General features: G+C 45.6%; 2 protein-coding genes across 6 annotated transcripts in view; one reads left to right on the top strand and one right to left on the bottom strand.

The window, feature by feature from the left end:
* Nucleotides 1-3,532: 3,532 nt before the first annotated feature.
* RAMP2 (receptor activity modifying protein 2) lies at nt 3,533-5,381 on the bottom strand. Of its 2 annotated transcripts, none has more exons than XM_036095447.2 (4): nt 5,149-5,381; nt 4,647-4,712; nt 4,119-4,311; nt 3,533-3,989 (listed from the first exon to the last, which is right to left on the bottom strand). In XM_036095447.2, exons 1-4 carry the CDS (start codon nt 5,246-5,248, stop codon nt 3,734-3,736), a joined length of 615 nt encoding a protein of 204 aa, XP_035951340.1. In that variant the 5' UTR covers nt 5,249-5,381; the 3' UTR covers nt 3,533-3,733. The 2 variants fall into 2 exon arrangements, with proteins under 2 accessions (XP_035951340.1, XP_035951341.1); XM_036095448.2 differs by having other exon boundaries at nt 4,119-4,227; nt 5,149-5,373.
* Nucleotides 5,382-17,079: 11,698 nt separating this feature from the next.
* The window catches only part of EZH1 (enhancer of zeste 1 polycomb repressive complex 2 subunit), a 36,005-nt gene continuing 25,570 nt past the window's right edge, over nt 17,080-27,514 (top strand). For 2 of the 4 annotated variants that reach the window (XM_078065765.1, XM_078065762.1), the window contains exons 1-3: nt 17,099-17,154; nt 27,023-27,150; nt 27,264-27,392. In XM_078065765.1, the coding sequence (XP_077921891.1) occupies nt 17,148-17,154; nt 27,023-27,150; nt 27,264-27,392 (264 nt within the window). In that variant the 5' untranslated portion in view covers nt 17,099-17,147. Of the gene's footprint in view, nt 17,155-25,710; nt 25,803-27,022; nt 27,151-27,263; nt 27,393-27,514 lie in introns of all 4 variants that reach the window. The other 2 variants (XM_078065764.1, XM_078065763.1) reach the window with 2 other exon arrangements.

Raw genomic sequence — 27,514 nt, 5'->3', positions numbered from 1 at the left:
CCGTGTCAGTTGCATTTAACAAACACCTCACAATTCCCCAGTCTCTTCAATTGCTATGTCCTTCGACCCCACCATTCCTTGGTCTCCTGCAGCACCCGTAGGAGCACATTTGTACCTTTTATCGCTGGAAAAGTTTCGGCTTCCATGATTCAGAGCTGCCCGCTTTGACCACAGCCATCTATCTCTCACGTCCTCACTTTTCTAGTCTCAAGTCCCCAGACCCATTTTGGTCTTATTTGACTCCTTACCCAGCCTAGACTACCCCATTCTGTCCCCTTGCTTGCCTACCTGCTGTCACTTAACAAACCAGGGTTGTTGTTCCTCTACCCCTCCCCCAACTCCTGCCGAGTTGTATTACTGGAAGAAAACCACAGAACATGCTGGCTGAGCCCCAGGTTCTGACTAACCTCACTGCTGGGCTCTCAGTGCAGCCCAGCACTGTCTTTTATTGACTCCCTGTCACATCCCTCCAGGTAACTCTTCAAATGTTTCCATTCATCAAGTCATTCCACCTGTCTCCATCTTCTTTCTCTCTGCAGAATTCCCTTCCTATTTTGTGAACTTGAGGCCAAGCATTTGAACCTCCTGATCGTTCCTCCTCTGTCTGTCACCACACTTGATTCTTCCCACAAGAATTCCTTTCCACTTTTACGTCTTTCTTTTGGACTCAAAGGAAGAAGTGTCACTCTTCCTTTACAAGACCAACCCTTTGGCTTATCTTCTTACCTCTCCTTTCCAACTGCCTCTAGGACTTCTTTGTATATCATCTTCCCTCTTTTCTTTTCCTCTGGCTCCTCTCCCCTAGTTGACAAACATGCTCAGGTCACCCGTATTTGAAAACATGTACAGTTTCCTTGACTTTGTCACACTCTCAATTTCCTATCTGATCTTTAACCTTTCCCCCACTCAAGTCCATCCTTCATTGTGCACAGTTCCTGATCTACCAAAGTGCCCAGCAAATATCTGTTGCACGAATGGATGAACCATGCAATTGATAATGTTCTTTCAAAGGGCACTATCTCCTTTGCTTCCATGGCACTGCTTTATCCTTGTTCTGCCACTGTCTCTCTGATCTTTCTCTTTGTCTCATTTCCCCCTCATTCTTTAAATGTGCGTATTTCCTAAGACTCTAACCTCAGCTTTCTTTTCAATACACCTTCTGTCTTGAGAACTTTCATCCTTTTCATGGCTTCACTTGGCATTTCTGTGCAAAACACTCCTAAATCTGTATTTCCACCACCACCACCACCCCTCCCATTTCTAACACTCTGTGGGACATAAAAGCTTGTTCTATTGGCAGCTCATATTGTACATCCTTTTCTTCTTGCCAGCTCCTCTTCCTAATAGCCATTTTCTTATTTATTTATTTATTTATTTATTTATTTGAGAGAGAGAATGAGAGAGAGAGCACATGAGAGGGGGGAGGGTCAGGGGGAGAAGCAGACTCCTCGCGAGCAGGGAGCCTGATGCGGGACTCGATCCAGGGACTCCAGGATCATGACCTGAGCCGGAGGCAGTCGCCCAACCAACTGAGCCACCCAGGCGCCCACCTAATAGCCATTTTCTATCATTACTTCCATCATTGTCCTAGTAACTCAGATTCAAAGCCTGAGTAAGCCCTAACCTCTCCTCTCCTTCATTTCCAAATCCTGCTGATTCCCTCCCTTGTTTGTTTGTTTTTTTTAATTTTATTTATTTATTTGAGTGAGAGAGAATGAGAGATAGCATGAGAGGGAAGAGGGTCAGAGGGAGAAGCAGACTCCCTGCTGAGCAGGGAGCCTGATGTGGGGCTCGATCCCAGGACTCCAGGATCATGACCTGAGCCGAAGGCAGTCGCTTAACCAACTGAGCCACCCAGGCACCCTCCCTCCCTTGTTTTTAATCATCTCTCCTACTTTTTATTTTCTACTTCCTCATTCATTACTCCTTTGGCCCATGTCCTCTTTTTCTCAAGCCTGGAATATTACAATAATTTCCTAATTCACCCCTGTTTTTTTACTCTCTTCCCTAGGGGAAATGCACTCCATCTTAAGGTCTAGTCGTATACTAACTCCACAATCACCCTCCTGTGATCACACCTCAGCTAGATGTGACCCCTCATTTTTTTGCACTTAGATAACATTTGGTTTGTATCCCTTGCATGACTCTCATCACACACTCCATTGCTTTTGTTTGTATACATGTCAGCTCCCCTATTAGATGGAAGCCATTGAGAGCAGAAACTAAGCCTTATTTAACTTATTTTTCCAATAAAATATACCATACACAGTATCTTATACCAGCATGCCCTTGATGTATATTAGTAAAACACAGGAAGGCAAATATGGGCCAACAAGAGAACAGATATATCCCTGGGGAAGACCAATGCATTCATGGAAACAGAGGAAAGACTTGTCTCAGGTGAAAACTTAAAATGCCCTAGGAAACAGACATGCCTCTAGAGAGACAGACATGTCCTGAGAAGAGAAGTCTGTCTCAGAGGGTGAATAGATACATTCTAGGAAGCATACAGGTATATATCTATGGAATGGACGGGCATGTCCCAGGAAATGGATATGCATGTTCTCAGAGAGGTAAATATTTCAGCAAGGGGGGGGGGGGGAGGAAAAGTCCCTGAAGAGGCTCCAGGTGCCATAAAGAATAAATAGGTGTCTTTATGGAGAACAAAGTTGTTCTCTTGTATTTTTGATGATCTGGAAGAACTGGAGGTTAAGGTCCTCTGTCGAACAACTGGGCCTCACTGTCTGGGGAACATGTAAGAGTGTATATGAAATAATGAGTTCAGAGACTAGGTATGTCCCTAGAAAGTGGGAAGGTGTCTTAAGGGAGTATCAGTATAGCTTAGGAAGCTGAGAGCTGACTTAGTTTCAGCTAAGAACTAGTGAGTGCTATGGAGATGACAGATGTCTGATCCCAGGGTCCAGTCTCCTCAGCTTTGAGGTTCTTCCAGATCATGTCCATCTCCTGGCTGTTAGCTCTAGTGGACACCAGGGGGCAGTGTGTTGCCAGGCTATAGGCCACACCCCCAGGGTCCAGGACAACATAGGATGAGGCCAGGGACCTGGAAGGGGAGTCCTGTGGTGAACTTAGTAGAGTAAGTCCCCACTGCCCTTGCCCTCAGTCCTGAGGTCCTTAGGGATGAACTCTTTTTGGTCATATCACGGTTCCTATTCCCAGGCCCTGGGAGTAAACTAAGGCATGAAGAAGAGGAAAATTCGGAGCTCCTGGGTGGTCCCCCTTCCTTCTTGCAAGAGTCACAGCAGAGATTCCACCCTTGCCCCTCCCCCCACACCTCCCCAGCTGCTGTCCAGACCGGAAGGGAGTCTCTTTCCTGTATGTTTCCTGGTGCTGGCTTTGGATAAGGACAGGAAAGGCCCAGCCTTGGGAGGAAGCAGTGGAGGGGATGGCCTTCAGGTGGGGGGAGGGGGATAGTGGGGAGCAGGCAAGTGAACAAAACAGTGCTGCTATCCAGATTCTTCCAGCTCTGCGGCCCAGAGCTGTGAGAATGGCAGAAATTCTGGGATGGGGAGGGGACAGTACAAAAAAAAGTTTTATTTTGAAGATTACAGAACTTATGCCATGACACCACTGGGTTTCCATTTCCACCAGTCCAAGGATCTGTGGTGGGCATGGGAGTGAGAGAAGGAGGCAGGGCAGGGAGGGGAACAGAGACCTGGTGGTGGCAGGGAAAAGGAGTAGGATAAGATGGCTGCGAAGAAAAGCTCACACCACCCTAGGCCTGGGCTTCACTGTCTTTACTCCTCCACACCACAAGGGTGACGAGGAAAGGGATGAGGCAGATTGGGGCTATGATCATGGCCAGGAGCACATCCTCTGGGGGGTCTGATAAGGTGGGCTGCACCAGGGAGCAGTTGGCAAAGTGGATCTGGTGAGTCTCAAAGATGATCTCTTCTGCTCGGGGATTGGGGAAGCCCAGGTGAAATACTTCTGCAAAATGCTCCAAGCAATACTGTAGGTCGCTATAAGGCCTGGGAGTAAGGGAAGACTAGAGTGAGTATGGGTTGGGCCCAGAGAGGGGAATGCCCCACACTCACTCAAGGCCCACCCACAAGGAGCAGGCCCCACCCCTGGCCCAAGCTGCCAGGCACTGCGCCTACCTGCTAATCATGGCCCAGTCGCACCAATCCTTGGGGATAGAGTCCATCTGCTCCTTATAAGATTGCCAGCAAAACTGGATAGTCCTCTCATAGTTCTCCATCTTGTCCTCTGTGGGCACAGATTGCCTCACACTGACCACACCCCTGCCCCTCCCTCCAAGCCCTCGGGTCCAGGTATTTCCACTGTTCCTGTCTTCAAACATGGCAAACACCAGGAGAGTCTCAGAAAGTTTTCCAAGGTAAGAGTCTCAGTTCAGAAAAATGTTAATGCCTTCCATGTGCCAGCCCCACAAGGACATCTACACGCTTTTTCTGGGGTCTTCTAACCCACCTGTGAGGTGAGCCAGCTCAGAGCTGGGTGGGGGTCATGCGGGATGAGAGGGAGAAGGACCAGAAGGAACCCCAGGAGAGAACAGAACGGGGGTTTAATGGGCTGCCAATGGGGGTTGTGGGAAAGGGACCCTCCCCTCCAACCTGGCTCTCCTCTCGTTGCCCCAGGCCACCCTCCCAGAGCCGTGGAATACACACCTTTTGTCTTCAAACTACTTTCAGTGGGAGGAACCTGAGCCAGGGACTCCTGGGGCTTCAGGACAGCTGTGAACAGAAATGGGAGAGGGAGGTGGGATGGCGGGATCTAAGCAGTGGAGTCTGGAGGAGGGATCTGAGACCCTAGGAAGTCCGGGCTACTTTCAGAAGAGAAAAAGGAATAATCCAGGCCCCCAAGGGGTGCCTCAGTGACTGGAAGAGAGGTCTGATACTAGCTCTCTCCCACTCACATCTACACCCCAAATCCTCTTCCTCCTCCCCAGCCCCAGACCTCCCAAGACCTCTCCGCGGGGCCCCGGCACCCCAGGTTCCTCCAAGAGGGAAGCAGCTCGCGCTGAGCCCTCACCGAAGTGGGGCCGGGGACGGTCCGAGGACAGCGCTGTCCCGCCCGCACCCCAGGGCCCGTTTCGGCCTCGGCCGTCCAGCCCCCCTCCCCTCCGGGCCTCCCGCGCCTCCCACCCGGGCCCCGGGGCGCAGCGCTCACCGCCCAGCAGGAGGAGGAGGCGGAGCGCAGCCGGTCGCCGGGCGCGGGTCGCAGGGAGCCGCGGGCCGCCGGCGGCGCGCTCAGCCCGGACCGAGGCCATCGCGCGGCGAGCAGGCGAGGAGGGGCGGTGGCGCTGAGCCGGGCCCGGGCGGGGGCGCCTATATCCCCGGCCCAAGCCCCAGGAAGCCGCGCCGCTTCCTCGCAGGGGCTGGGACGGCTGCGGCCACGTGGGGGGCGGGGGCGACGCCCGGGGCCGGCGGGCTGGAGGGGGAGTCGCTGCCCCACCCGGCCCTGGCGCCCGCCGCTCCCTCCGCCGGGTCGACGTTGGCCCACTCTCTCTTCTAGCTCACCCTGCGGGGCTGGACAGCTCCCCTCGTAACCCCAGAACCGGGATGCATTTCCTGGGCTCAGCCGCGTGGCGCCCAGGACTCGCCCGGGTCTCCGAGCATCCGCTCCCGGGACCCTATCGCCCTTTCTCCTTCGTTGCGGTGCCGAGGAAGGGGGTTAGCGACCTGCTCTCGCGGACCGGGAGGAGAAGGAAGGGACTGGGAGTTCAGAGGGCCTCTCCACGCCGCAGTATCTAAGGCAGGGGGTTGGGGCTGCCCTGGGCCGTGGGGGAAGGGGCGCCTGGAGCTGGGCTCAGAGTTCCCCTTCCCTGGGAACACCCACTGATGTCAGCCCGCCTGCCAAAACTGGGGAGGAGGAGATGAGGGAGCCAGCCCTCCAGAGTCGGGAGAAGGTCTGGGGATAGGGGCAGAGGGGAAACCAGAGTCCAAATACCCTCTCTTCCAGGCACCTTGTGGGGCCTGGATCCCCAAACCTGGTTGGGGGGAAGGGCAAAAGTAAGATTACTTCATTCCTCCTAAGAAGGTGGCCACAAACCGGATTGGGGGGAGGGGCAAAAGTTAAAGATGACTCCATTCCCAGGAAGAAGGTGGCCACTACTCTTCAAGGACAAGGTTGTGAGAAGGGAAGGGTTTAGAACCTACTATGGGTGACTTCATTCACAAAGTGGGTACGTTTTTGTTCCCGTTTTACGGGGAAAAAAGCTAAAACTCAGGGGAAAGAGCCCAGAACTTGAGCTCAGAAGCTCTAAATCCCACTTCTGTCTTCCTGCTCCACAACGAGATAGCCCAGAATGACTTTGGTTACCTTGACAATCTGTTTCTCCCCATGTAAGATAGGGACATTATCCTTCTCGGTAAGCAGTAGTGAGGATGACATGTGAAAGGGCATTGCACTCACTCAGTGGATGTTTCCTTTTCTTCTTTCTTAAGGACTTGCCTAAGGTCACACTGCTGGGAAGCAGCAGGCTGAGCCTGGGGCCCTAGGGGCCCTGACTTCTGCGACACCGCAGCTGTCTCTGTGTCCTAAGCCAGAGCTTCATTAGCTTGAAGCAGCCGAGCAGCCCAGGAGCTGGTTTGGCCCTGATGCTCAGCTCCAGACACAGCTGTCAGCACTGAACTTTCCTAAATTACTCCCAGACACTGACCCCTGGACTCAGCTGCTGCTCTTGTCCCAGTTTACTGATTTCTGCCCACCACAAATTATCCTTGTGATCTCTTCAAATCTTCACCTCAGGGTCTTAGGCTCTTGCATAATGGTCACTGAAAGCCTGTAGTCCTCCTCCATCGCTAGGGTCAAGAGGTTGCCTTAGTAAGGCATCTGGAAGAAGAAAGGAGGTGGCCCACTTGGCATGAGCCCCAAAGCCCTCCTGGTGATAGTCATCTTCTGCAATGTGCAGAAAAGAGCCAGACAGCCTCAGAGTCATTTTAGGCCAATGATTAAATCCATTCGTGTCCTCCCACCCAAGATTGCCCTTTTCAAGAAGGAAACATGGTCAGGAGGGAGATTTCTGGTTGATGAGATGGGAGGGGGAAACATGGAGGGACAGAAAACAAAACCAGCCATTTCCACTGGGCTGGGGCCAGAAACACCTGAGCCCACTGTGAATTAGGACTGGGGTTGGGGTCAAGATGAAAGTTGACAAAAACAAACGTTGGGTTTTAAATAGGGCAGTATGGTATCATTGATAAAAACAAATAAGCAAGCACTGGTTAGGATTCTGAAGGCAGACTCTGTCTCTGTGTTGCTGTGTCATCTTGGGCCCGTCATTTCATATCTCTGGAGCTCAACAATTTCACGTGACATTAGAGTCAAAAGGTAACATATAGGTGACTCCGTAGAAAGTGTTATCTTTAGCCTGGACATGGGGTTAAGTTTGCAACATGATGTGGAGGCCTCCTAAAGGGAGCTTGTTGTAGTCATTGCTGAACTTGGGAGTCTAAACCTTCCTGTTGGAAAATCTGGGAATTTTCCCTCCCCCTGATTTTCCTCTTTCCACTTTTCCTTACCGGTTGGTTGGTTGGCTGTTTCATGGACCCCTGGGGGCATCCTGGTAACTGGGGGTCTGCTATTAGGGTCCTTTGGGGCTGAAAGGGGACCAGAGACCTCACTTTCCTCTTCCAAGTTGCCATATAGAAGATAGTCCCATGTTGTGCAGCGAGGGGACAGAGAAGGGCTTCATCAGGGACAGAGGCTGGTTCTTTTATGGAAGTCCTGTTTTCCACCCCTGGGGTCCCCCTTCCCAAGCCCACTTCTGCCTTAAAATATATACTTTTTGCTATAAAAATATACTTTTTAATTGCAAGTAATACACAAGTATATACTCATTGCAAAATATTTAAACACAGAAAACTTTATACCCGCATTCCTTTCTCACTCACTTCCCTACATTTTTTGGACTTAATAAAGCATAAATGGGATTTAATATCTCTGTTGTTCGGTGACTTCTTTTTTTACTTAATAATATGTCTTGGGCTTCTTTTCACGATAGCATATATAGATGTGCTTCTTTCCTTTTACCTGTAGTATAGTATTATCTGTAGTCTTTGTCTTATATCCAGTGGAGACTGCTCTTTGTTTCCTACACACCTCCTTAGTCCTCTGTCCCTATCCCACACCCACTCCTAGTGCTCAGGAAGAGAGGAATCTAGTTTTAGTCCAGCTGGACATTGACCTGAGATTTCTGGCCCCAAACTAGATTGACTCTGCGTGGGAATCCTACTGCCACATAAATTTCCCTTCTTGTTACAGGCAAAGGAACATCCTGCCTGAAGCAAGAGGAGAGGTGACTCCAACCTTAGGAGTGCCATTTCTAATCTTCAGCCTTCCCCCTACACACTCACACACAAATCCAGAACAACATGGTGGGGGGGGCAGTAAAAAGCACTGGGGGCCTCCTACACAATGAAACTGCATGCAGAGCATCCTGGGATTACCATCTCTACAGTGTAGAGACATTCACACATGCTGGCCTCTTCCCCAGCTGTTTGCAAAATAAAGAACAGAGCACAGGAGAGGATGTGGGGGAGAGTCAGGGTCCAGGGAGCCAGAAGTCCTGGCTGGGAGGGGCTGATCCTTCCAAGCTGGAGAGAGGAGACAGATTTCTTTAGAGGGCAGGGAGGCGGCAGGGATGACCAGAAGAGCTATAGTCAGGGAGCCAGCTAGCTAAGGGAGGGAAGACAAAGGCAACTCCATCTCTCTCCATCTCCTCATCTCCAGAATGATGTCACACTCCGTGTGAAGAGACTGGCCATCTCTCAGAGGCAAGAATGGTTATTGGAGAAAACTTTGGCTCTCAAGTTGGTAAAAAACAGAGAAAATGGTCAAGCCATATTCCTCATCAATGCCAGGGACTTAATAGTAGCTACCATTTATTGAATAATTACTACGTGTAATTGTGTTCTCTGACACATGTGCTGAGTGCTTTGCAAGTATTTCTTAAAACCTTACTACCATAACATCAGAATTATCTTGTCAGTGGGTAAAATGGGGAAACAGGAGTAATGTGCCCAAGGTCCCAGAGGTAGTAATTGGCAGTCAGGATTTGAACTCAGGACTGCTTGATGCTAACTAAGTTTCATGTCCTTTTTTTTTTTTCCCTAAGATTTTATTTATTTATTTGACAGAGAGAGAGAGAAAAAAAGAAAGCACAAGCAGGGGGAGCGGCAGGCAGAGGGAGAGGGAGAAGCAGGCTGGAGCCTGATGCAGGACTCAATCCCAGGACCCTGAGATCACGACCCGAGCTGAAGGCAGATGCTTCACCAATTGAGCCACCCAGGCGCCCCTAAGCTTCATGTCTTAAGCATTATGATTTATCATCTACTTCTCACTCTATATCCAAATACTGATTTCTTACTGGGTCTTGAAGATGGGGTTGAAAGAGGAGAGAAGGATAGTTTCTTCCAGGACCAGATAGACCCCTCCAGAAATAAAAAGATCCTGTTTCACCCAACTCTACACACAACCTCCTCCTCCCTTCCTTCTCTGACCCAGGCTAGACCATGACATCACATGGTGGAGGCTGTTTTTCTGAAGAAGAAAAGAAAAAAAAACCAGACCAGATTTATAAGGATGACATTCAGACAGCATGACTGAAGAGGATCATGGCCAAGTGACCATAGCACACGCCCAGCAGTGCTGAGAACACTGCTGGTCCCTCGACACCTGGGGCTGACTCATGGTTGCTGTCAGGACCCAATGCCAGATGCCAGGGTTGCTTTCACTCTTCCTCCATTGCTCAGGACTATGCTATGAAACCATCCCCAGGAACCCTTCTACCCACTCCCAACACCCCAAGAGTTTTGATGTTATATAACATGGGGATGTCCCCAGCGTGCCTGGAGTATGCTCAGATTGTTTCATTTAAAACTCACAACTCTATTAAATTAAGTGCCATAGGGCGCCTGGGTGGCTCAGTCATTAAACGTCTGCCTTCAGCTTGGGTCATGATCCCAGGGTCCTGGGATCGAGCCCCGCATCGGGCTCCCTGCTCAGCGGGAAGACTGCTTCGCCCTCTCCCACTCCCCCTGCTTGTGTTCCCTTCTCTTGCCATGTCTCTCTCTGTTAAATAAATAAATAAATAAATAAATAAATAAATAATCTTCAGAAAAATAAAAATGAACAAATTAGGTACAGATTTACAGATGAGGAAACTGAGGCTCAGAAAGATTAAGTAATTTGCCCAAGCTCATGCAACTCTTATTGGCAGACATCCAGATCTTGATGCTGAAGCCTAAGTCCTTAACCTCTGCTCCACAATACCTGATGGATGCCAACTGGCTAGCCAACCTGCTAGAGAGAACCAAATAGAAAGGGATGCGGAAGACCAGCCAGAAGGGCAACCAAACAATTTCTCATGGCACCAGGGGGTGGTGGGTGGGGCTTCTCCTCTCAGTGATTTCCCTCTTACAACTATGCCTGCTTCGTTTATATACAGTATCTTTTTTTTTTTTTTAAGATTTTATTTACTTATTTGACAGAGAGAGAGAGAGATCACAAGTAGGCAGACAGGCAGGCAGAGGGAAAGGGAGAAGCAGGCTCCCCGCTGAGCAGGGAGCCTGATGCGGGTCTCAATCCCAGGACGCCGGGATCATGACCCTAGCCGAAGACAATCGCTCAACTGACTGAGCCACCCAGGCGCCCCTAGACAGTATCTTTTCACATCCTTTTCCCCAAGACCTTAAAGCATTGGATGGACAATGAAAAACACTCATGACGTTATGAAAGAAAACATTTTCTAGATCATAACATCCAACATGTGTTAAGCAAATATGACAGTAGGAGTATATGTTTGTTTAACATGTATGGTATCTGTGATGTGAGCTTAAGTAATACTACAAAAGGCAATATTTTCCTCACCTGCAAAATGGGGATAATAAAAATACTTATAAGTTATAAGATATAAAGCACTTAGAGCAGGATATTATTATCATTATTTACGATGATGATGATGATTTCCATTACCTTAGTGGCACACTTTGGAGTCAAATGGACTTAGTTTGGATCCCAGCTCCATCACTTATTTAGTTGTATGTGACCCTGTGCAAGTACTTAACTCCTCTGAGCATATTTTCTTATCTGCAAAATGGGGTTACCTGTGTGTATCTCACTCATCAGTAAAGATAATGCAAGTCGAGCATTTGAATGAATGTCCGGTGCTAGTAAGCATGTGATAAATGGTATTTACCGTCATAGTGTGTAACATATATACTTATGACAACTGCATTTCCAAGATATTCTGGGATCCTTCCAGTTCTATAATTTTGTACTTTTCATGACACAGCACTCCTTTTATTTAAAAGAATATAGTCTTTGGAGGGGTGCCTGGGTGGTTCAGTCGTTGGGCGTCTGCCTTCGGCTCAGGTCATGATCCCAGGGTCCTGGGATCGAACCCCACATCGGGCTCCCTGCTCTGTGGGAAGCCTGCTTCTCCCTCTCCCACTCCCCCTGCTTGTGTTCCCTCTCTCGCTGTCTCTCTCTGTCAAAATAAATAAATAAAATATTAAAAAAAAAAAAAGAATATAGTCTTTGGAGGCCTATAGAATTCCAGCCCTCGTACTTACCAGCCATGTGGCCGTGGCCAATGTTATCAATCTCCCTGAGTCTCAATGCTCTTCCCTGTAAAATGGAGCTAACGATGCCCACCTCTCAGGCATCTGCAAGGATTACACAAAATAATGTAGGTTCACACCCAGTCCAATGTCTAGTGATTACATGAATGTTAAAGGTGATTTGTTAAATATGTAAATAAGTGCGATTTATGTTTGTTCCTTTATGTACAGTGTCGTGGATATAATCTGTAGATGTGTGTAATGTACTTTTCTTGCTCCAAAAGCATCTCTGTAGCCTGGTACGCCATCCTAGCTAGAGTGGGGTTCAAAGGGTCATAGCATTAGCAGTGTGGGACCCTGCTGATAAGCCAGGGAAGAGAGAAGCGGAAGTTACAGAAACAAGAGGAACTCTCCCTTCCTGTCTGGTTAGGATTTGTTTGTCTTTCACACAGACTGTTCCCTACTGATATGGGGGTCTGTCGAGTGTCTGGCTTCGATTGGCATCTCCAGCACACAGGGAGTAAGGAGCCCCTTACCCTTCAGGAACTGTTTTCCTCTGAATTTGCAGAGTCCCAAACACATTTCTCTTTCTGGCGCCACTGGTGAGAACAGAAAGCCATGGAGAGAATCCAGAATCATGATATCAGAGCTAGAAGATCTCAGAGAAAGGAGGAGGTAGAGGGATGGGGTTCAGAACATGGGTTTGGGGATCAGAATGACTGGACCCAAATCCTGGCCACACCACTTACCAGCTGGGTAACCTTGGGCAAGTTCCAGAATCTCTTTAAGCCTTAGTTTTCTCAGCTGTAAAATGAGGATAAGGATACTACTGACTTCACATGAAATGAGATGACATGTTGTAAAGCACTCAGCACAATGCGGGGCACATACTGAATGGACAGTGTCTGAAGGCTATTATCACTTTTCTAGTTCTGCAGTTTTACAGTTGAGGACCCTGATGGCCGGAAAGGAAGCACAGCTCATTAGCTGTCCACCCGATCAGGGCTACTTCCCAGGCAAGGCTGTGCCAAAGGCGTGTCCCGTGAGATCAAGGCCCTGCATTCACTGTGCCAAGGGAGCAAGAACGGGCAGCACCACCCTAGCTGTGGGGTTGGAGATTTCAGACTATGTGCAAAGCAAGGCATGAATCCCACCCAAGTAATCCCCAAAAGAGAAAGTCCCTTCCTGCTGGAATTATTTATTTTGTAATTAACAAAGGCTAAGGAGTCCCATTCTAAATTTTGGCTTGGAGGCTCAGAGTTTAAACTTATAACAGCCACGAACAAGGGTTTATTGTGGGCCTGTTCTTACTTGCTGAATTGAATGCATTATTATGATCCCTATGCAACTAGGGGTCAGGAGCTAAGTACCTGGGGCGGAAAGCTGTGTTTTTGAGATCAGAGGACAAAGTGTCCAGGAGTGGAGAGGCTTTAAAAATTGAGCCATGTTTCCAGGCTCAGTAATGTCCAGACCTCAACTTGCTTTGGAGCTTCCTTTGCCTCTAAGTATTCAGGGAGGGGTCTGGCACTTCAGCTGGCCCCACCAAAGCCTGGGCAGCAGCCCCAGTTTCTGGTGACCTTCACGCAGGCTTTTAGGTTGTGCTTTGCTTTGTTTTTTTGTTTGTTTCTCCACAGCAGGGTGGCCTTTCCTTACTTCTGGGTAGGAACTGGGGGAGGGGGGAGGCGGGGAGGGGGGAGGCAGGAGGGAGGAGAGTTTGCTCCCATCTCTGCAGCTGTGTTTACACTTCCCTGTCAAGCACTGTCTGGGGCCCAACCTTTCCTCGGTCCCCTGTGTCCCCTCGGAGAAACGCTATTTGATATCCCTGTGGGCTTTACAAGGGAGGGGCCGAATGAGCCCAGGGGTCACCATCCAAAGGGACCTGGAAGGAGGAATGGAGGAAGGTTGGAAGGGAGAAAGGAATAGTGCAGAAAGCACTGTTTTGAATTCTGGGAAGCATCATCTTCTTCCCTTTCTACCAGTGGCCTGAAGACCAGCAGGAGACAAAAGTACATTTAGAACTCGACAGCCGCAAAAGGAACAGAACACACGACATGTCATTTCTAATCACTGGATTGAACAAAATCTTGTTTTGTGATGGGGATGTGAGTGCACAGAGCAGAACAGTCTTCCCCAAGGCTTCACCGGGGCCACTGGTCAGATACAGCATGTTAAAGCCAATAAAATCATGTTAAAATACATGCAAATTAAAAGAGATTTAAGAAAATGGTCAAGTAAATAATGCTCCTCTTCTCTGGGGAGCAAGTTGAGCTGGTATTAATCAGTAGTATTGCTGGACTCTCAGCCAAGCCTGGGAGAATGGCTGCCAAGGCAAATCAGGCATCAGGTTACAGAAATTAAACACATAATTTTATTTTTCCGTAATAAGGAACTTTCAGAAAAAGAACCAGCCCTATTAGGCTCCTCAGCACACTTTGTCCAGTTTCTTTCGGCCCCAGAGGCCTCCAAGCTAAGAGCAAGATGAGCAACTGGAGGCCAGGAGTGACACAGTTATTCCTTTCTCCTATTAACTGCCTGGGGGTGGGGCTGGGAGGAGTGGGGCAGGGGTGATGGTACTGTTTTTCAAAGGTCCAGCTGCAAACCACTTGCCAACAGTTTTTCTATGAATTTATAGGACAAAGACCTGAAGGGTTGGGAAAAAAAGTTATAGAGGAAGAGCTGGCCAAACAAACATTGGCCGATAGTGTGTCAGGGACCATAATCTTTAAGGAAGAGCCTGGTCTCAGAAAAACAAAAACAAAAACAAAAACAAAACTCTCTCCCATCACAATGAGGAAGAACCAATCAACAAATTTTCCCCAAGAACCCCATGCTTAATGGTGATGTGGGAAGTTGCTTTTAAAATCCTCCGGTGGGCGCCTGGGTGGCTCAGTTGGTTAAGCGACTGCCTTCGGCTCAGGTCATGATCCTGGAGTCCCTGGATCGAGTCCCACATCGGGCTCCCTGCTCGGCAGGGAGTCTGCTTCTCCCTCTGACCCTCCCCCCTCTCATGTGCTGTCTCTCTCATTCTCTCTCTCTCAGATAAATAAATAAAATCTTTAAAAAAAAAAAATTAAAAAAAAAAAAAATAATAAAATAAAATCCTCCGGTGATCAACGATTACTAAAACCCGGTTTAGTCCTGTGTCAAGTATCATGGTGGATAGGAAAGGGTTAATAGCGTGGGAGTGAGCATGAAGTGGTACTGGGGTTGAAGCAGGGGGAGATCCAGGAGGGCTGGGAGGCTTAGTGAGGAGGTGGAGCTTGAGCTGGGCTGCATGACTCTGATCTACAACTTTGAGGTAAACCTCCTCACCATCCTTCCTTTCTGCTTCAAAATATTTCTGTAGCCACATATTCTTTGTTACCACAAAATATCTTGTATCTTTCCTCTTGTCACTTGGCTTACTCTCTTAAAGCAATGCAGTCCACTCCCATGGTGTTAGCCGATGGTTCCCATATCTCTTCCCAGTCTCAGTCCTGATATTCAGATCTTCTGAACAGCTCTCCTTAGATAATCCTTTTTTTAACCTGCTGCCTCTCTCCCCCTCTTTTAACCTATCTTCTTTATTTCAACGATTATTTATGTGGCATAATGATTGTGAAACTTGGTTACACAATGGGATCACTTGGGATTCTCTTAGAACTCTTAAAGCCCAGGTCACACCCCAGACAAATTAATCAGCCTCTCTGGAGGTGGGAGGCAGGCATCAATAGTTAATAAAGCTCCCCAGCTGATTTAAATGTGAGCCACACTTGAAAACCACGGATCTAGAAAGCAGGGGGAATGGAAAGGAATATTATTGCAAATTGCTAAGTATGAAGGAATATTTGCTTTGATTTGGTAATCAGAGGCAAGAGAAAAAAAGCAAAGCCAAAGTTTCTGGTATAAGGAAAAGAACCCTAAATCTGGAATCCAGAGACCTGAGTTTAGGCCCTGACAGAGAAATTTTTCATCTGTGTAAAGCAAGTCTTTTAAGTTCTTTAGGCCAGAATAGTCTTGTGTATAAAACTGAAATCCTCCCTACCTATTTCATAGAGTTATGAAGATTATCTGAAAAAATGAGCATTATAGGCTTTTGTAATTATGTACTTGGAGACAAATTCAAGGTAATGTTATTTTGTATTTTAAGTTTTTTTTTTAACTTTATATTTTGAAGTAACTTCAGGTTTACGAAAGAATTGCAAATGGTAGACAGTTCCCATATGCCCATCCGCCAAGTTCCTCAAATGTTGAGGAAGTACAACTGCCAAAACCAGGAACTGAGATGATAAACTACTTTAAACTAGTCTACAGACCTTATTCTAACTTTATCAATTATCCCACTGGTGTCCTTCTTCTCGACCAGGATTCAATCCAGAATCACACAATCACACATTACATTTAATTGTGCTGTTTCCTTAGTCTCCTCCAATCTGGGATAGTCCCTTTCTTTCTTTTTTTTTCTTTCTTTCCTTCTTTCTTTCTTTCCTTCTTTCTTTCTTTCTCTTTCTTTCTTTCTTTCTTTCTTTTCTTTCTCTTTCTTTCTTTCTTTCTTTCTTTCTTTCTTTCTTTCTTATTTTATTTATTTCTTTGATGGAGAGAGAGAGGGAGCACAAGAAGGGGGAGCAGCAGGCCAAGGGAGAGCAAGAAGCAGACTCCCCACCGAGCAGGAAGCCCAACTTGGGGTTCAATCCCAGGACGCTGGGATCATGACCTAAGCTGCTTAACCGACTGAGCCACCCAGGTGCCCCCTCACTCTTTCTTTGTTTTTCATGACCATCACATTTTTAAAGATGCTGGCCAGTTATCTTGTAGATCGCCCCTTATTTTGGATTTATCTGATGTTTCCTTATGATTAAATTCAGCTTATGCATTTTTTTCAAGAATACTACAGAAGGGATTTTGTGCCCTTCTCATTGCATCATATCTAGGGGCACCTAATAAAACCGTCTCTTATCACTAGTGATGTTAATTTTGTTTTGTTTTGAATTTTAAGGTGATGTTAACTTTGACCACTTGCTTAAGGTGATGTCTGCCAGCTTTCAGTCCTGTAAAGTTACTATTTTTTTTCCTTTGTAACTTATAGGTATCTTGTGAGGAGATACTTTGATACAAGGCTATTCCTTTGAATCTAAGTGACTGGGAAAACTTTTGACAAAATAGGGAAGCCGGGTGTAAATAAAGCAAGAAGGATAATTTAGAGCTCGTAGACGGGTGTTTGGAGGTATTGGTAGGTGTGAGGGATCAGTATGAAGCGGTTCCGGGTTGGTTTCAAATGCTGAAGCGAAACGTGGCTTGACGCCAGCCTATGAAGATGGTGCAACCGCTGGATAGGGTCTCCAAGAAGATATTAGTAGCTCTGGGAGGCTCCCCGAGAGCCCTTCCTGTCCCCTGACAGCGCCGCCTTGGAAACCGTCCGGCTCGAACCGCATCACCTGGGACTCCTGAGTTCGGAGTATTGGCGCCAAACGACAGACGTGCGAAGAAGGAAGCCCAGGTGGCCCCACGGGCGGGGCGCGGGCGGCGCAGTGCGCAGGCGCCGAGAGGAGGCGCGGGGCGGGGCCGCGGCGCGGGGGCGGGGCCGCGGCGCGCAGGCGTCCTAGCGGCGGGTCCCTGCGGCTCGGGATGGAGGGTGAGTGAGTAAACAAGCCCGGGCCGGGCGGTGGGGCCGGGCCTCGGCACTTCGCCACCCGTGGCCTGAGGGAGGGAGAGGCGAAGGGGTCGGAGAATTGGGAGGAAGCGGAGGGACACACTGCCTGCCTGGCCGGGGGTAGCGGGGCGCCCCCTCCCCGTCCGAGGGCTGGAGGAAAGGGGGCGATGGGACGAACGAGCCCCCGGCGAGGACCGCGTCTGAGGCAGGGAGGGCGGGCGGTGTGTCCGGGGGAGGAGCGGCGGGGGCGGGCCCGGGGATGGGGACTCCCTTGGAGGGCGGGGTGGGTCGGGTGGGCGGGAGCCCCAGAGCGGAGAGGGCGCGGGTGGGCGGTGGCACCTGTGGGGGCCGTTAGCGAGGTGGACTCCCAGGGACTTGGGGCTGTGCACTGGGAGGGCTAGACGCGGGGGCTGTTTGTGATGACTTTGGGGGGTGTTGAGGGAGGGGCGGCAGTAAAAACAGGGCTGGGACCAAGGTGAGGCGAGGGAGGTTCCTAGGCTCAAAATGAAAGGGGGCACTCACTTCGGGGTCCAGCGGGTGCGGAGTGCCTCTTCACGTTTGCGCGCTAGGCGCCTCGCACGCCTCTACCCTGTCCCGGCCCCGAGTAGCAGGCTGGCTGCTTCTCTCTAAATTTGGTCTCGCGCCAATCCCTGCCCACCCCAGAACTCTCCTGAGGATCGAGGGAGAGAAGGGGAAGCGCCTTGAAGCAAAGGCAAGGTGTTGTATTTGGGACATGGCAGTTAGGAAATGCGGGACAAACTTATTTCTTACTGAGAAATTGTTCCGGGGGGCGGGGAGGGAAAGGGATGTAGAAGGATGTTAGTGTCCCGGTGGAATATGGAGAGTGGGCTTTTGATGGGTGACATGTAGGATTGTAAATGGGGTAGCTGGGTGGGGAGCCTAGCGATTGAGGGGCGCGGTTGAGAGAAAGGAACCGAGGTCGATGAACAACTGGGTGTGTGCAAAGACGGTGTGGAAAGTGTGGTCTCTTCCTCCTCGGTTAGTGCAGTGATGTCTTTGAAGAGAACTCCCACCCCCACCGGTGCTTTTAAGTTTAGGAAACCGGCACTGAAGGAAGTTTCCAGCCGGAGAAGGTGCTAACTCTATCAGAGGTTTCTGTGAGAGCTTGTCTATTTTAAGCCTTGGAATCCACAGGGCTGGGATGGTGTGGCAGTGATAAAAGAGATTACTTACTTACATAGAAGAAGGTGTATGTTAGGAGATAAGTACTTTTTTTTTTTCCCCTTTAAAGCACTGATAATAGAGGAAAGGACCATCTATAAAAATGTAATAATACTGTTAGGAAGAGTGTGTGTCTCACAGCCACTGTGAATTAACTCTCCGAGGCAGGGATGTTTGCCTCTTTTATTCACTGATATACCCTAAACACCTAAAATAGCGCCAGGCACATTGTTAGGTGCTCAGTAAGTATTTGTGGAATAAATAGTGAGTAGATCTCTGGAACTTGGAGTCCGGAAGTCTGGATCCTAGTTCTGCCGCTAACTGGCAGAGTACTTTTAGACCCATCATGGAACTTGATGCTAAAGCACAAAACTCCCTGAAGTGCAAATAACTTATTCACTATGGTGTTACTTTAATTCTCTTTGAAACAGCAATAGAATAAGGAGCCTTGGATTAAAAAATGAAATTTTACTCCCAAGAAGACTTTCATGAGAAGGGAAAAAGTGAGAAAATGTGGTCAGACTTGTTTCCCTTATACTTACTTGCCTTTGAACTAGCGTGCCCCTTTTTTTTTTTTTTAAGATTTTATTTATTTATTTATTTGACAGAGAGAGAGAGAGAGAGAGCACAAGCAGGCAGAGAGGCAGGCAGAGGGAGAGGGAGAAGCAGGCTCCCTGAGGAGCAGGGAGCCCGATGCGGGGCTCGATCCCAGGACTCTGGGATCATGACCTGAGCCGAGGGCAGCTGCTTAACCGACTGAGCCACCTAGGCGCCCCATGAGCTAGCATGCCTTTTAAAAACAATTTAAAATAATCAATTTTGTCTATTTAATTCTTGAGATAAAAAATTTGGTTTCCTTAGTCCTGTGGGTAACAGTTCCTGCTCTTACTTTGTGTCTTATTGAAGCATGTAACACTTCATTTCATTAAGTGTATCTTTTTCCTGTCTTGGACTAAATGTAAAAAGTTTCTAATTGTTGACTAGCAACTTACCAAAAAAGGTTCGAGGCAGCAACCCTAAAAACATTACATTTTCTACATAGGGTAGTTAAAAACTAAAAAGAAAAGGGAAAAAAGCATATGGGGAAAGGTGAAGAGGATTAGGATTGAGGGGGAAGGTTTAAAAAGGAAAAACTGCTCTTAGGGAATGCCTTCATTCCAGAAAGTCCCTAGCTTTTTTTTTTTTTTTTTTTTAATTTGTGCAAACAGAATATCTGAATATTGGTTCCTTCCTACCTCTTTACTCCATCAGCCTGTCATTTGGGACCTCAGTGCTCCAAACCTTAAAATCATGAATTACTGAACGGGTAGTTGGTTGTTTTTTGTTTTTTTAAGATTTTATTTATTTATCAGAGAGAGAGAGAGAGAATGAGAGAGAGAGAGAGAAAGTGGGAGGGGGGATGGATAGGGAGAAGCAGACTCCCCACTGAGCAGGGAGCCCGATGTGGGAGTCCATCCCAGGACCCTGAGATCATGACCTGAGCCGAAGGCAGACGCTTAATGACTGAGCCACCCAGGTGCCCTGGTAGTTGGGGTTTAGTGCCTCTTGTGTGTTGTTCTCTGACACACTTGCCTTAATACTTTGATTTGAAATGGAATAACTAAAAAGTCTTTTTATTAAATGATAATGAGCAATCACTAAAGATTAGGCTTTGTGCTAGTGTAGTACAGAACCAGCCAAGTAGGGCTCTAGCCTGTTAGGAGACTGCTTTAATTCTTCTAAGTCAGCATTACATATCCTGAGAGCCAACATTTTCCTATGGGTCTCCTAAAGACTTATCCTGCTTTAATTTTTACCACCATTGTCTCCAGTGCAAATGACCTGATTCTCTTAATCAAGCAATGCTAAAAAATATTAATGCTATAATTTTCTTTTAAATAAGAATTCAGGATCACAGCTTCCTGTTAGTAAGGTTCTTTCTACATGCAGAGTGCCCAGAAGCTCAAACTAATAACAAATGTAAATAACTTGGACAAGTGGGAGGGTATAATTTAAAGATGTGCTTAAAAATCCTAATTACAGGATCTATCAGGCTGTGTACTTAGCCACAGAGTTGATTTTAATGGAATGTTGATGAAATTGGTGATCACCGAAATGACTCAATTGTGTGTTTCTAGAGCTCTTTGCAGAGGTAGGTTCACCCCTATTGTTTGTGTTTCAACTCCACCAGGAGCTAAAAAGGAAAGAATGAGATGGAAAATTAAAAAATCTACAGTGCCATCTGCCTCTGAAGCCTTACTTAGTCTGCCGTTTGATAGAATTATTTGTTGTAAAAGAAAGTAGTAAAGATGTTGAACTTGCCCCAAAGAGAAGCTCTTTCTGCAAAGGGGTCCCTGTATGTGGGTGAAAGAACTTCATAGTTTGGAACTTTAATATTCTGATCTCAACCTCTCTAAATTTAAGAATATTCTTTAAATGTTTTATCTCCAAACATTTCAATAAAGTTTTCCCATTTCCAACTAGTGATAGACTACATTCCAGTTTTAGCCTTTGAAACAAATTGAGATCCAATTTTCTGGGGAAAGATTTCAGTTTTTATGAACTTTCTTTTTTTGTGGAGATTTGACATGTAAATAAGATAGTTATTATTTTTTTTAAAGATTTATTTATTTATTTTAGCTGGCGGGGAGGGAGGGAGAAAATCTCAAGCAGACTCCCCACTGAGCACAGAGCCCCACCCGGGGCTTGATCCCACAACCCCACAACCCTGAAATCATGACCCAAGCTGAAGTCAGGAGCCGGTCCCTTAACCGACTGAGCCACCCCAGTACCCCAATAAGGTAGTTCTTATTTCCAATTATCAACTTTTTAAAAAAATAAACTTAATTTTTTAGAACAGTTTTAAGTTTACAAAAAAAATAAGGGTAGTAGAAGGAGTTTCCATAGATTCCATATCCAGTTTCCCTTATTATTAACATCTTACATTAGCATACAGGTAACATTTTTTTTTTACAGTTAATGAACCAGTATTGATCATTCTACTGTTATTATTCATTGTGAAGTCACTCAAAGTTGTTTTTTTTTTTTTAAGATTTTATTTATTTGAGAGAGAGCATGAGAGAGAGAGAGAGAGATCACTAGCAGGGGAGAGGAATAGAGGGAGAAGCAGACTCCTGCTGAGGAGGGAGTCTGTTGCGGGACCAGATCCCAGGAATGATAACCTGAGCCAAAGGCGGATGCTTAACCGACTGAGCCACCCAAGTGCCCTCACCCGAAGTTTTTTTAAAAGGTGGAATTGCCTACTGATTTTTAAAAAAGATTTATTTATTTATTTTAGAGAGAGAAAGAGAAAGCAGGGGGGAGGGACAGAGGGAGAGAGAGTCTTAAGCAGACTCTGTACTGAGCGTGGAGCCTGACGTGGGGCAGGATCTCATGATGCTGAGATCACGACTGGAGCTGAAACGAAGAGTCCGACATTTAACCTACTGTGCCACCCAGGCTCCCCTGCATACTGATTTTTATAGTAAAGATCTCTAGAAAATTACTGGATTGATCTATCATCAAGAAAGACTTACTTTTTTCTTTAATCAGCTTTATTGAAGTAAAAATTTACATATGATAAATTCACATTTTATATATACAGTTCAGTGAGTTTTCATAAAAGTGCCTAGTCATATAAGCATCACCACAGCCATGGTAGAGACCATTTTTCAGAGTCCCAAGAAAGTTCCTTTATGCTTCTTTCCATGTAATCCCTTTCCCCAACCTCAGCCCCTGGCAACCACCGATCTGCTTTCTGTCAATGTAGATTTGCCCTTTACAGAATCGTTCTAGTAGAATGCACTAATAGTGGAGTCATATAGTACATAGTTTTTTTGTGTGTCTGATTTTTTTCACTTAGCATAATGCTTTTCAGACATACTGTGCATGTGTAGGAAGGAGGAACTCTTCATTCCCTTTTTGCTGAGTAGTATTCCATCCTACGTATATACTATAATTTGTATCCATTCAGCAATTCATAGATATACTTGTGTTGTTTCTACTTATTGGCTATTATGAATAAAAGTGCTATGAACATTTGTGTAGAGGTCTTTGTGGGGACATATATTTTCATTTCTTTCGGATAAATAATAGAAACTGTATGCCAAGTTGTATGGTAAGTATATATTTAACTTTATTAAAAAAAAAAAAAGCTAGCAAATTGTTTTCCTAAGTGGCTCTGCCATTTTGCACTCCCACCAGCAAGGTACAAGGTTTCTAGTTGCTCCACATCCTCACCAACAATTGGTATTATCAATCTTTTTGATTTTAGACATCCTAGTGGGGGTGTTGTAGTCCATCATTTTGGGTTTTTTTTGTTTTTGTTTTTGCTTTTTGGGTTTTGTTTTGTTTAGGGAGAGAGAGAGAGAGCACACTGGGGAAGGGGAAGAGGGAGAGAGAATCTTTTAAGCAGACTCCACACCCAGCACAGAGCCTGACTCAGGGCTGGATCTCATGACCCTGAGATCCTCACCTGAGCCAAAATCCAGAGTCTGGTCACTTAATCGACTGAGCCACTCAGGCGCCCCCATCATTTTGGTTTTATTTATTTATTTTTTTAAGATGTTATTTATTTATTTATTTATTTGACAGAGAGAGAGAGACATAGCGAGAGAAGGAACACAAGCAGGGGGAGTGGGAGTGGGAGAGGGAGTGGGAGAGGGAGAAGCAGGCTCCCTGTGGAGCAGGGAACCCGATGCGGGGCTCGATCCCAGGACCCCAGGATCATGACCTGAGCCAAAGGCAGACACTTAACGACTGAGCCACCCAGGCGCTCCCATTTTGGTTTTAATTTGTACTTCCCTAATGACTAATAGTGATATTGAGTATCTTTTTGTGCAATTATTTGCCATTCCTATATCTTTTTTTGGTGAAGTATCTGTTCAAATTTTTTGCCAACTTTCTATTGGGTGATCTTATTAAGTTGGAGGAGATATGTATATGTATATATATACATATATATATATATATATGGCTTATTCTTAAATTTATTGACCAAAATATCCTATGTTTTGGAGTTTATTTTCAATGTTTAAGTGAATATAATGAAAAGCTGTAAAGTACTGGCCTAGTACTTAACTGGAATGTAAATGGCTGTTTTGCATGTGTCAGTAACTAAAGAATCCATCTGGTAGAAATATAAAGTATTTTTTTGTGTGCCACTCCCTTTGCCCAAGATGAATGAACTCATTTCTCCAAATAGATTCTACTGAATGATGAGTTTTTGTTTGCTTTTTAAATTAAAAAAAATCTTGAAGTGATAGTTGTTGGTCGGAATGCAGATGCTATGAGAACCCATCTTACGGCTGTTTCAGGTGTTTATTTTAATCATACCTATCTGTTCCAAACAGTGTGTCTTGTCTTCCTCATACACTCAGTGGGGACTGACCAACTGCCAAATAAACTTTTAGAGACTCTGAAGACCCATTAAAAAGCCAGGCAAAATAAATATTGGCTCATGGTCACATGAGATTCAGATATCACATTAATTGTAAAAGGAGGAAGTGTGACTTACTTTACATTGTGATTGGTTAAAATTCAATGGCATTTTCGTGTGTACTGTATACTCCTCTGGCCAAATAAAGCACTTGAGTAAAATTAGAAATGATGCCATTGATTATTGGACTGTGTGTCCTGTCATCTCTTTTTACAGACTGTAGATCACATTTCAATTATAACTCCTTTCTTTAACAAAAATATTGATATTTTTCTGTGACCATCTCTAAGAAATCTACACATACATACCCTAGCATCTGTGGATTTTATTCTTTTCCATTATTTGATCCCCAGTTTTAAATGGACAGAGCAACCTGACATAAGCTTACTATTGCAAAAAGGGAAATGTGCTCCCCCAGAAAATGGGAGAAGGATTGCAGTTCAAAACCAATTTTTAGGTTATGAAGTCTCACTGAATTATGATCTATAACGTTTGGGTCTCACTAGGGGTAACCTAAGGTGTTTGAGAGAGGCAGTTTTAAACTAGATTTGAATCATTTTATCATTTTCTGGAGCAGACTATTTTTATGCTCAGGACAGAAATTATGTGAGCAATGTACTTAATATTACACGTGAGTGTGTTGTATGTACTTAAATAGTTTTATCATTAAAAAAAAAGCCCCTCTTTTGGCGCCATTCCATGAGGAATGAGAAGTATTTAAAAGACATAGGACGAAGAGAGATGGTGCAATTTGTGGGTAAGAAATTCAGATCTTTTTTTTTTTTTGTAACCCCAGCACCTTAGCAGTCTGGGATTCAGATTCTTAGATTATGCTGTTGTTGTTTCGTTCCCTTACCCCAGAGAGATAATATTTAACTCACAGGGAATTCTGTTTTTAAGAGCTTGAATCACTTGATTGAGTTAACAGTAAACACAGTGAGTCTGTCTGCTTCTTTGCTATTCTTTCCTTCCTTTATCCTCTAAATTTAACATCGCATTACCCTAATCCATTTGGTTCTTCAAATGAAACAATCAGGTATAGTCTCTTAAAGTCCATGTGCATGAGATATTATAATCATGTCTGATTGTGACAGATGTGAAATAGTGGGTTAAATTTTGCTGTTTTCTTGTCGGTGCTGTCATTCCTTATGGAGAAAAAGAGGTAATTAAAAATGCTTCTTTAGAAGAAATATGTTCTTAAACTCCAAAAGAAGATTTTTTTCATAAAATTTAAAAAACAAGGCCTGAAACTTTAGTTTCTGTTTCAAATTTTGACACTTCATAGCTCCTTGTAATGTTTTCATTAACTTAAAATGCTAGGTGAAATGAATTGAACTAGGGGCACCTGGGTGGCTCAGTCGTTAAGCGTCTGCCTTCGGCTCAGGTCATGATCCCAGGGTCCTGGGATCGAGTCCCGCATCGGGCTCCCTGCTCCGCGGGAAGCCTGCTTCTCCCTTTCTAGCCCCGCCTTCTCCGCTTGTGTTCCCTCTCTTGCTGTCTCTCTCTCTATATCAAAATAAATAAATAAAATCTTTTTTAAAAAATGAATTGAACTAGTTCTCTAGGAAATCTCAGTAGTTAATATGAATAAAAACATAACCTCATAGATTTTATTGAATTTTTACATGTACTTAATATTTGTTCTTTATCTAAAACAATTGATGGGTCTGCTGGCTGAGCCTGGAAATTGGTTCAGTAAAGCAGAAACGTGAACTTGGTAATTGTGAGAATATATTTGCACACGTGACTGGAAGGATAGAATTTAATAAAAGAAAGGACAAATGGCATCAAGTATGATTGGGGCCTGACTTACATGTAGAAATAGTGTTAGCAGAGATCTCAAAGTCTGTGTAGTTCTGGGTGAGCATCCTACTGAGAGTATCAGGGTCTAAAAATATGCTCCATTGACTCAAAACCACTGTCTATTCTCTTTTGAAAAGCTGAACATTTGTTTTGCCTTTGTGTCTTGCCATTCCTCTGAAGAACAGAAGGCACATTATAAAACCAGATACTTCCCCTTGCATTCTATGAGGTAGGTAGAATGTGTTACAATAAGTATTTTTTAGAACTTTGAACCTTAATTCAAACCCCCCCCCCAAAAAAAGTGATTTGCAGTGTTGTATTTCTGTGTCTTGCTGTTGACTTGGAGATGAGATTATGCTATTGTCATTTCCTACCTTTATTGCTGGGTATGTGGTGGGGTTCAGACAGTTTGGCAGGTACAGTTTTATAGTGTGGGTGGATCTTTTCATGAAGCTCTTTTTTGTTGTTATAATTGCTCTATATTATTGTTGGGTTTTGTTGTTAATCTCTTTGGGTGCCTAATTTATAAATTAAACTGTATTGTAGGTGTGTGTGTAGAGGGAAAAAGTATATGTAGGGCTCAGTCCTGTCCATGGTTTCAGGCATCTGCTGGGGGTCTTGGAACATATCTTCTGTAGACAAGAGGGATAACTGTACTTTGTTCCTTCTTCCATGGCAGGAGTCTTCTGTTCTATATGCAAGTTATGCATGAAGCTCTTTTTTTAAATTAATTTTAAAAATATTTACTTATTTGAGGGAGAGTCAGTGGGAGGAGGGGCAGAGGGAGAGGGAGAGGGAGAGAGAAAGTCTCAAGCAGACTCCGGGTTGAGCATGGAGCCCAGTATGGGGCTCGATCTCACGACCCTGAGATCATGACCCGAGCCAAAACGAAGAGTCGGTTGCTCAACCGACTGAGCCACCCTGGTGCCCCTGAAGCTCTTTGATATTAACTTGATCCCTGCTGAACATTTCTCTTAGTCAAGGTGTTGAGTAGGCGGGGCACCTGGGTGGCGCAGTCGGTTAAGCATCTGCCTTTGGCTCAGGTCATGATCCTAGGGTCCTGGGATTGAGCCCCACATCGGGCTCCCTGCTCAGTGGGGAGCCTGCTTCTCCCTCTCCCTCTTTCCCTACTCATGTTCTCTCTCTGTATCTCTCTGTATCAAATGAATTAATTAAAAATAAATAAATTAAAAAAAATAAAAACAAGGTACCACAGGAGGCCAGAGGCTGAGCTTTTTGGTGATCAGGCCAGGAATTACTGATGTGAAATCTTTTTTTTTTTTTTTAATTGAAACCTTTTGTTGAACTCACAGATTTGGGTTCTTTAAACAGTGTTTTTATGAGTAAATGCAGTGGGAATGGAAGCATGACTGACCATGTTTGTTTGAGTTTGAGGAATTCTTCATTTCCAGACAGTAAAATGCCTTTTCTCATGTCTGGCTCTCTTAGATTACAGCAAAATGGATATGCCAAATCCCCCAACGTCCAAATGCATCACTTACTGGAAAAGAAAAGTCAAATCTGAATACATGCGACTCCGGCAACTGAAACGGCTTCAGGCAAATATGGGCGCCAAGGTCAAAAATAACCCCCGGGTTATCTATTTTAATATATTGATCCAATGTGGAGGGCTGGGCTTTTTAAAACTCTTCTCTTGAAATCCCAACCATTTTCCCCTTGGCTTTTCTAGGCTCTGTATGTAGCAAATTTTGCAAAGGTTCAAGAAAAAACCCAGATCCTCAATGAAGAATGGAAGAAGCTTCGTGTCCAACCTGTGCAATTGATGAAGCCCGTGAGCGGGCATCCTTTTCTCAAAAAGGTACTTCCGGGTGTCTAAGCTCAGCCTTCCTCATTTCCTTGGGCTGAAGTTGTTTGTTTTCTGTATTCGTGACGTATTAGAAAATAAATAAGGATAATAGATACGGCTATTATAGTCAGCTT

This window comes from Halichoerus grypus, chromosome 2 (assembly GCF_964656455.1).
Source record: "Halichoerus grypus chromosome 2, mHalGry1.hap1.1, whole genome shotgun sequence".
In the NCBI taxonomy this organism is placed as follows: Eukaryota; Metazoa; Chordata; class Mammalia; order Carnivora; family Phocidae; genus Halichoerus; species Halichoerus grypus.
Note: the sequence above shows the minus strand (reverse complement) of the source record. Positions and strands in the feature narration are given on the sequence as shown.

Bases quoted from the DNA above. Each gene is read 5' to 3' on its own strand.
- RAMP2 (XM_036095447.2), bottom strand. From the start codon at position 5,248: ATGGCCTCGGTCCGGGCTGAGCGCGCCGCCGGCGGCCCGCGGCTCCCT. The intron at 4,713-5,148 runs GTGAGCGCTGCG...TTCTGTTCACAG, and splicing joins CCTCCTCCTCCTGCTGGGCG to CTGTCCTGAAGCCCCAGGAG. The intron at 3,990-4,118 runs GTAGGCGCAGTG...CCTTACTCCCAG, and splicing joins GACTGGGCCATGATTAGCAG to GCCTTATAGCGACCTACAGT.